At 33.8% G+C, this 10174-nt stretch overlaps 1 protein-coding gene across 1 annotated transcript; it reads right to left on the reverse strand.

The window, feature by feature from the left end:
• Positions 1–1407: 1407 nt before the first annotated feature.
• LOC105794441 (uncharacterized) lies at positions 1408–8486 on the reverse strand. Its single transcript, XM_012623619.2, has 12 exons — positions 7484–8486; positions 6062–6264; positions 5795–5992; positions 5056–5127; positions 4488–4583; positions 4036–4115; positions 3774–3849; positions 3422–3632; positions 3082–3278; positions 2674–2779; positions 2487–2570; positions 1408–2353 (listed from the first exon to the last, which is right to left on the reverse strand). Exons 1-12 carry the CDS (start codon positions 7995–7997, stop codon positions 1602–1604), a joined length of 2589 nt encoding a protein of 862 aa, XP_012479073.1. The 5' UTR covers positions 7998–8486; the 3' UTR covers positions 1408–1601.
• Between the last annotated feature and the right edge of the window lie 1688 nt (positions 8487–10174).

Here is a 10174-nt window from a genome sequence, read left to right on the forward strand (position 1 = left end):
GCCAGGGGGCTGGCAAGGGCCCCGGGCCTCCTAAAATGGAAAATTTTCCATTTAAGCCTCTTTAAAATTTATAAAAATTTAAATTAGTAAATATAAAATTACACTTTGACCCCCTAAAAATGATAAAAATTAATTTAATCCTAAAATATAGATATTAAAAGAATTTATATTTTTATTATCGTAAAAATATATAATTTAATTTTATAAAAATGATGAAATTTGATGAACTAAAACAGTAAAATTACATTTTTATTATTGTAAAAATATATAATTTAATTTCGACCCTAAAAAAAATAATTTTCTATGTTGGCCCCGCTATCCTCGTTACACGAAAGCTTTGAATTTGGGCATTAACTTCCTAGCATGAAGGAGTTTTAATTTGGATTGATGAGCTGATATCTAATGTGGGTATGGATAGAGTCCACATGTTCAAGGTTTGGTGGGTGAATAATTTGTATATCTGGTTCTCCCTCCTGCAATGTTTTTTTTTTTTTTGTTTCGAATGCCAATTTTTTTTATTGGTTTTCTGATGTCTCTATATGGTACTAATGGTTGTGAGGTTACCTAGGGATTTTATTCAGGCTTTTTGATGAATTATACAGGTTGAGAATTAAAACAAGCCAAATTTAAAATAAATAAAAAAACCCCCCCAAAAAGGGAGTTCATGTGGCAAAGGTGGAATGATAGCGATGGTGTTTAAAATATAAGTACAATTATATAACGTAAATAGAGGTTTGATTTTCCATTGCAGAAAAAAAAAGGAATAATTACTTATAAGGGCTTGAATTAGCTGGTCAAAGGTTGATAAATAGATACACGGTATTTCTTGATTGGTCAACATGCCACGCATTAAAAAGTGTAATGATTAATGGAAATAAAGTATAGGATTAGAATAAATTTCAAAGTATAGAAGTCATCTATACCACTGTCCCTTAAAAAGATTATAGGTATGTTATGTATCCCTAAAGAATGATTCAAAGAATTTCAATGAAAAACCATATGTATTCTCTAATTTAGCTTTGATGACACGTGTAAAAATATTGCATAAATAAAATTATATTATATCTTTATAATAATAGAAATTTTAAAATATTACTTGAAATAAAAATGGGTATTTGAATTATCTTTAATTATTTTTAATCAGAGGTTGGTAATATTCTAATTATTTTTAACAAGTATAAACCTAATAAATAGAAGAAGAGTTAATTTAGATATGATTAATTTTAATCTCGAACGTCCTGGCAATAAAACTTGCATATTCTCCATATTATAAAATGATTTTGATAATTGGAACTGGAATATTTATTTAATGATAAAGACAAAAAGAGGAGGCTTGTTACTTGTGGACTCTTTTCGAGTACCTGTATCAGTGTTTCTATTTTGTTTCAAAGATTTAGAATATCTTCATTCCATGCAAACAAATAATATTTTTTATGTTTGAATTTATTTGTAAGACAATCACCTCGTAACTCCCAAGTAATCTAAATCAATACAAATACAATCCCAACCAACAGCATACACTGACTGGTAAGACCAGTACCAGGTTCAAAGCCTCTAATCAAAATCAACATTACCGCATCTGCACCTGAACCTGATTACACCTATGGTTGCATATTGTAATATACGCTGTAAGATTCATCTCTGACGCTCTGCAATGGTACCATAAGGTAATTCCTACTTCCCCCTTTTGCAACAAAGCTGATTGGATGGTATGCACTTAATCCGTTGTTCATTGTAAAGCTGGTTGCCTGACTGAATCCGGCCTCAGATGATGATGAGGATGAATTGCAGCTGAGCTTCATGCCAACACTAGAACTATAGTTTACACCGCTATAAATGTAGCATCCCTTTTGGGTTACCGACTCCAATGACACACTATTGTCCTTTCCATCCAATCCATGAACTATGCCAAAACTAGAAGTTGCAGTATCCTTGGGAGGATCAGTTACCACAAGATTATTTTCCGTTCCTTGCTGCACTAAAACCATTCCTGGATAGTCAAACGACTCAAGCATGACCGTTTTACCAATGGCTTCTTCAATGCTTGAAATTTTTTCCAAGGTGTCATCAAAGATGAGCCTGAATGTGGCACGAATAGCAGCATCAGTTCCAGCTTTAGGGAACTTCTCCATTCGGATAGTTTGGTTCATGTTTGTTAAGACAAAAGTTGATTCACCAGACTCTTGGGAAAAAGTAACAAGATGATTGTTATAAGCAGCAGGAACTGGAGAAATCCAGTCCGCATCTGAACCTGTTGAGCCGGTTTTTATGTTCCAGTCACCATTGCTATAACCGCTGAGCAGGTATGGGCCATAAAGTATTGCCCGCACAGATGCATACTCAGGTCGGTCATCTGAAATTTTATGTAAAGAAAAGAGTTCAACCTTCATGTTATTGATGGTTATTTTGCAGATTATACAAACATAAGCGAAACACATCATTTTGCATATACAGGGAACTAGGAATTCATCATCTAATGAATATACCTTTAATTTGCTCAGTTCTTATACTAATTGGCAAATTAAGTGTCAGTTTATCCCCACCACTCCATTTCACCTGTAAGAAGCTACCTGAATTGAAATGCAATGCACATAAGAAAGAATTAACATATTAGACAAACTGAAGATCTTCTTATAAAAAAAGAGAGCAGCAAATTATGATTATATTCCGCACCAGGAGCTGGTAGGTCGAGATTCTGAGCATTTAGTGTTGCCTTGGCACCTTTTGACGAGGTCCAGATTGGTATCCTCAAATTCAAAGTAGATAATTGCTCCGATCCCTGCACAAATCAGGTTCTGAATGATCTTTCCGTGTTTCCATTCCACATAAGGAGTTAAGTGTCGCAATTAGTCACACACTTGATGAAACTGAAAAGTCTAGCTTTTTCTCTATGATGTGAAGCCTTAATAAAATATGTACAGAAGCTAATAATATAAACATTAAGTCCAACCAGAAGACAGGAGCCATGTTTGATCATTGCATTTCGCAAGTTTCTTGTATCCATATAAAATAATTTAAAAGGGAACATACATGCAATGAAGACATGCTTGGACCATGAAATGAATTTGTTGTTTAAAGTACCTCTTTTGAAGAGGCAGTCAACGTCACACGAAGGTATGGATCTGAAGAAACAACAGGAATAACTTTCTGGTTGAGCACAATTTTTCCGGATTTCCAATCTAAAGTACTTGATACATATTGGATAATGTAAAGACTAGGGATGCTCCCTTCCTCTTCGAAATATATAGAATCTCCTAACTTGGAAAACGATTCAATTCCTGCCGAGGGACCAAGAAGGAAAACTATTACATGATGGGAAGAACTGCAGAATATGCATCTATGGCCATAATGGTCGGAGAAAAGTTCACTGCAGTTCATTTATCATGGAAGGTATAGTTAAATATGGGCAATGAACCCTAACCTGTACCATAGCAGCACCAAAATGAATTAAATGGTGTTCCCCACTTGTGGTAGCTTACAGCCTTTGAGACTCCACGACCTTGTGGTAGCATGTAAATCATCACTCCAGGCTCTGTGCCCCTTTGGATGCCTAGTACACCATTTGTGAGGGCCCGTTCATAGTAATCTGCATATGCCACTTCTTTTGTCCATCTAAATAGGTGGCGAGAGACCTGAAACCGCCAAAAAAAAGTTTTCATTTCTATATCCCCGCATAAAATTGTTTTGATATTGCGATTGATCAAAATCTTTCAGGATCCAAAATAACTAAGATCCAGCATGAAATTCATAGATTGAAAGAGCAATGGACAAACCTTGAGCATGTTATAAGTTGTGCATGATTCTTCATTCTCAGTCTGTAATGTGCTTGCCAGTCGTTTTGGATCTGACCTTCTCATAGGGAAATACAGAATCACAACAGAATAGGCCAGCAATGGAAGGAACAAAAGTAATTAGATAAAGCTTCAACTATTGTTCTAAACTAAAAATTAGGAGAGCAAATTGGCACCAAGTAAAAGGACAAGATTATTTGATAGAAAAACAGAAAATGCGATCTTGAAAATGACAAGTTAGTACCAGAACTCGCTGACTGATGTTCCTCCTGTTGCATAGCTATGAGAAGAATTAACAATGTCCATAAAGAATGTTGATATTGTCTGGCATCACAAAATAAGAAAAAAAAAGAAGCAATTAGAATGTTTAAAGAAGTATTCAAAACCACCTTCAGTACAATTTAAATCATTAGAGAAAAGACAAGGTAGTGACGGCATTAAATTGAGAACCCCTAAACCAAATAAAAAGAAATGCCAAGAATAATTATGCAAGCCTCTCATAGCACAACAAGAAAATTACATATGCAGCAGCAGCAGCATCCAGAAATCAGTAGCGCAATGGGCAAAAATGGTGTTATATCCCCATTACCATGTTTAAGGAATTTATTCTACATTGGATGTCTGAACACAGTATTGAAATCACGTTTGTTTTCAATCAATCCCAGTTTAGGAATAAAAGCATATCAAGCTATTTACCTTGTAAAGTGGATCACCGGTCACTTCATACCGCATTTGAGATCCAATAACAATAGGAATGTGTGTATTGGCATGGAACCCCGATATATCATCAGCCTATAAAACGAGGAGTTAATAATAGTACATGGTATTAAAATAACTATTTGCTTCATTGTCGTATTTCTGCCTCCTGCATACTATAAGAGTGTACTTTGATCAACCAGAAACCCCTAAACGAAACTAAATCTCGCATAAATTCATTATTCAAAGTCTTGGGTCATCTTGAACATATTGCTTCTGCAACATTAGAACTTAATATGTTCCATCTAGAAGGAACTTCAGTACTCAACTTCAGAGCAATTTTTCTTGTGAAACTTTTCATCTCAAATTTCTGAACATTCTCATTTTCTGGCCCCAACACTTCAGAACCTGAAGCTCCATAAGATTTGATTTGTCAATGGTTTAGATACAAATAGCATAACACTTTCGATTTTTTTTGGGCTAATTTTTATCAGTAGGATACATACGAAACAGTAGATTGATATATGAATCAACGGTTTTTTTAAACAAAAGAAATCTCGAAAGTTACCTGAACTGCAAGCAATCCTAGAAAACAGGGTTTGTCGAAAAGGTGAGCCAACAACAAATGCTTTGGATTCCCCTGCACAAAGTAAAATGAAAAACTCAATCAAATAAAATTCATAAAGTTAATCTAAGAACTCTGCAACTACACTCAGAGAGACAGTGATAAGAATTATGCCAGCTTTATCAAGTCAAAATGCTAGATAACAAGTTTTACAGCTTAGAAAATTCAAGACCTCGGACCTTTTTTTTCTCCTTGTGAATAAATTTTAAGGCCTTTAGAATCACAGTTTGCACAAAGCACACCCTCATCATATTAGGAAAATATCAGGCCATCATGGTGCTGCTTCTTTCAAAGTCATATTTTATTCATAATTGATTATCTAGTCATAAGCTTAGATTAGTTTGTTGGACACACATATAGCTGACAAAATGAATGCTTATGTCATACTAAGAACATTCAAAGGCTTGCTTCTCATCAAGCATTGAAAGCCCAGTAACCTTTCCAATATTTTTTAACTATCTGAGATAGTGAGTAATTTGTCAAACATCACTAAAATACGTGAAATGCCATGCACGATTAAACACATATGTTCTGAATACTGTGCTAAATGGAAATTTCAAATTTCTTACATATGCCAGTGAGCACTCAAAACAAGCAAGCCAAGACTGACAATTTAAGCCACATTGTTGAAGTAAAGAATTCAGATAAAAGCTGACGAACTTAAACAAAATGGTTTACCCACCGTTATGGCAAACAACCTGTAGAGGACATCATTCATACCACCAGTTTCTTCATTAAGTGACAACCAATGTCTCTCCACAGTGTGCGTTCTTATCACATTCTGAACACGATTATAGAAGTATTCGACCATCCATGTTGTCATATCTAAAGCTTGGGCATCATTAGCAAATGTATATTGATCTAAGAGACCTGCCAAGATCTGTGAAAATGACCAAGTTAGAAGTTATCATACATATCCTTAACATCAAACTGCAGAACTCGAATCTACCTTGTGAATTGTGTAGTATGGAGCCCAGACAGGTTTTATTGCTTCGAAGCGATCAAAAAGTTCCGATGGAAATGCAGAAAGATATCCTGTGCCCATTTTCTTCTGACAGGAAGATAGCGCAGACACAACGGCTGACATCTTCTCTTTGAGAGTGTCATTGTGAGTGCTAGCCCACATCTGAGCTGTTGCACTCAAGTAATGCCCTTCAAGATACGAAAGGTAATTTTACATTATAAATTTACAATCAATGATCAGAAAGCAAAAATAAAAGTTGAGAGGTGTAACTTGCATCAAGCACAATAAAGTTTCATCGACACCCATGTATAAAACAAAAGCAAGGTAGCAGGAGAATCTAAACATTTTTGCAACTAACATGGCAGGGAACTTGAATAGAATCTATCCACAATAGCTACAAAATGGAAGAAATCTAACTTCAGATAGAACTGAGAATTAAAATATTTCAAAGTCCTCTCAAAATGCCATAGCAGATATATTAAAAAGAAAAGAAGTCTTTACTTGACCAATAAAGCAACGCTTCATAGATCATGTCAATTAATGTTTGATCTTGAACGGCTTATAAATGGTTATATAACCTGAATTAACTTTTAAGGTCCCAACAAAGTTTGTACTTGCGATTTAGCAGGGGTGGTAGACTAGTGAACTATATAAATAAATGGATCAATGGAGAGATTATCAGACTGCCAAGTGAAATTTGAAACTAACATATTGGATTGTAGTATCATGAATTTCTTTGGCTGCAATGGATACCTAAAGGTATGAATAGAGTAGAATTAATGCTTTTACTAAGTATGCTCAAAGGCTAGAAAAGGAGCAAGTGATGTATATGGATTAGATGCTATGTTGCTCCGACTTCATTTTTGTTTAAGTACTCGTGTCCAACACATGGGAATGGTGATGTGATCTCCGAGAATTCATACATGAAAAAACTCAAAAATGTCTGACCATACCCGTGTTGGACTTATAGCCGTATCAAACATTCGCATTCGACTATACCAGTCAAGATTAAGGAGCTCCTTTAGACAAGAGAGAAGAGAAATAAAACAAAAGAGAACCCTAACAAGCCAAAACTTTATTCCAAAAAGGATGTCCCTAATTCAAACCGCCAATCTCCCAAGTTTACTATCAAAACCTAACTGCAAAAGTTGCTGCATGGAAACTAGCAGAAGAGTAGACTTCAAAAACAAAAAAGAAGAATGGCATGATTACTGTTCCATTTCCCATTCATTCATTTACTTTTTAAAGGTTATAGAGAATCCCCTTCTAAATGAGCAAAAAGTAGTTGAATTAAATGTTTCCGCATCAGAATAACATAATTTAATAATAAATTACAGTGGCATGCAAAAAGGCAGTAAATTAATAGCTTTTTTGACAGCATGGAAATGGAAGCAAAGCAATGATTACCTACAAAATGACCACGGAGCTCAACATCCGGGGCTTCCCACCCTCCATATGGCTTCCCAGGCGTTGGCAAATTTGCAGTTTTCCTAAAACTCCAAACCAAATTATCCACATCCAGCATCAATAAATACTTCAAGTTGGTCTCTTGTGCTCTTCCTTGAATCGAATCTGAATCCAATCTAACGTCATGCAGTGATATCTCCTTCAAGAAATCTCCACCCACCTTGAAACTACCAGGATTCTTCATTTTCTTATACATCATTGACCAACTCAGTTCATCAGCCTCTTGTCTTAAGATTTTCCTTGGTAATAAATCAGACCAAGCGGAGTCATCAGTTGGGATCAAGTGGTAATGAGCAAACATCTCTTGTTTCCATGTCTCGTTTTGTGATTTCAACAGTTGGTAACGAAAAGTATGCGATGAAAGTTGAGTTGGAGTGTTGGTACACTCCTTGCTCAAAACACTCCCAATTACGGATAAAATAGCTAATACTTGAAACAGAGTAGAACCCTTCATTTTTCTTTCAATGAAAACTTCAAAAAAAAAAAAAAAAACCAAATATTTCTGTAGAATTAAATTAAAGATGGTAGCGAAACTGAGACAAGGATCAAAGACGTTCTCCAAGAATACCAATGAACATTATCCAAAACCCAGAAAGGACAACCAAAAAAATGTATTGAATTGAATATTCCCAACACAGTAAAAATCATTAAGACCCCATTAGAATAATAATAATATTATATAGGTTGCAACTTTATTAACAAATTACCCAGAAACCTAAAAAGAAGCAGCTAAGACCCCAACTTCAAGCTAAGAAGGATCGAAGAAAAGAATTGTAGTAGGAATAGTTTAAAGCATAGCGCAACATGTGACTCCCGATTCTCTTCATTTATACAAAAAAAACGAAACAGAGCAGAGAACCCCAAGCATTCAAACAAGGTTAGAAAGACATCTCGTGAAAGGTAAGAAATGTTTTTATCTTTTTTAATGCTTTAAAATTGGATAAAAAATCATTGAAAAACAAAGATATTTTATAGGGGGAAGAGTCAGAGACTTATCACGGGTAATAAGTCATTTTCCAAGGGGGTTTGGTTTGTCGACTGAGTCAGACACAGAGACAGAATCGGCATTTCTAGTTTTACAGTGAAAGAGAATCACAAAGCAAAGTAAAGGAGAATCTCCGTGATCTTAAGTGAAATCCTTCCATTTATTTCAACTGCCTTCGCTTAAAAGTCTGGATTTTTTGGGTCTAATTATGGTTTTAGTCCTTTACTATGTTGAATTTGAAATTTAATCTTGTTCTCTACTGGTAGATCCAACTTGATGACGTTATTAATTGTTCTTTTATGGTTATTGGTACACACTTAAGGCAGCTAGAAAATTTAGTTAGAATTTAAACATATTCATTTAATAATTAACAATTGTTTAAGATTGATTTTCCTACCAACAACCTCTTAATCCAATGGTAAGAGTATATTATGTTGTAGAAATAATTCCATTAAAGTATAAAAATTAAATCTAAAAATTTGAAGGGATTACAATAAGAATTATGCCTTTTTTCGCTTTCTCTAGTTTTTGAGTTTTGGTACCATAATTCTATGCCATCCATGCGTTTTTGAAGGCTTAATTGCCAACGTTTAAATTAATTTAACTACAACAGTAATTTTAAATGCATTATTTAAAATAAATATTTTTTTGTTTAGATATAAATACTTAAACATTATTAGGATATTGATTCGAGTGCGCTAGATTGCATTATTTTCTTATTTATGGATTAAGAGACTATACCTAATTTTAAGTATTGTATACTTTAATTAAACATTTTTTCTTTTTACCAATATTATACCAAATAATATCCCTAATTGGAGATGAATCCATTCCAAGACTGAGATATTATCGTTGTAATTGGTGTTGAACTTTTGGTGTTTGACTGGGGTTAAATTTTCTAATGAAGAATCAGTAAAATTTGTAGGACGGAATTTCTTTTGTAAATTAAAATTAAATATTGAAGAGAAAATATATAGTATAAGTTAAAAAGTAATGAACTTAAAAAAAAATCATGGAGTTAAACACAATTTGGCACTATTTCTTTTACAGATCCCTTCAACTTTGCGAATCTATTTTCTTCTCATCCTCTATTTGTTTTATTTTTGGTTAAAATAATTTTCAAGTTATTTAATTTGAGGTTCCTTCTATTATTTGAAATTAAAATTTCTAATAAAGAAATTGACATATGACATCCTACAATTGGCTACCACATTTATAAACAAAGTAATATTTAAACTTTAAAGTACCCAAATAGACATTTTCAAAGTAGATATACCATATCAAAAGTTATAATAAAATATAGGGACTAAATATGGTATTATACATTTTCTTTTTGGGCTTTCTTTTCTTCACTCCAAATCACACGTGCCAAATCATTAAAGAGAGAGAGAGAGAGAGCTAGCTGTAAACATAAAGAGGCAGCCAAACATTAAACGGTGGCGTAAATGTGTGTTGGTTTGTTATAGAATCTTTGTCAAACCATCACTATTTGTGCTTTGACAATACTTAGTAATTATTGAAGGAGATCACATGTTCCCTCGTGAATAATGTTAAGTATCTTAATATTGTAAAGCATGTATTTTAAATTTAAAATTAAATCAAATTTCTTATTTTTATCAAATAATAGTTTGCATATATGGAAACTA

This window comes from Gossypium raimondii, chromosome 7, assembly GCF_025698545.1.
Source record: "Gossypium raimondii isolate GPD5lz chromosome 7, ASM2569854v1, whole genome shotgun sequence".
Lineage (NCBI taxonomy): Eukaryota > Viridiplantae > Streptophyta > Magnoliopsida > Malvales > Malvaceae > Gossypium > Gossypium raimondii.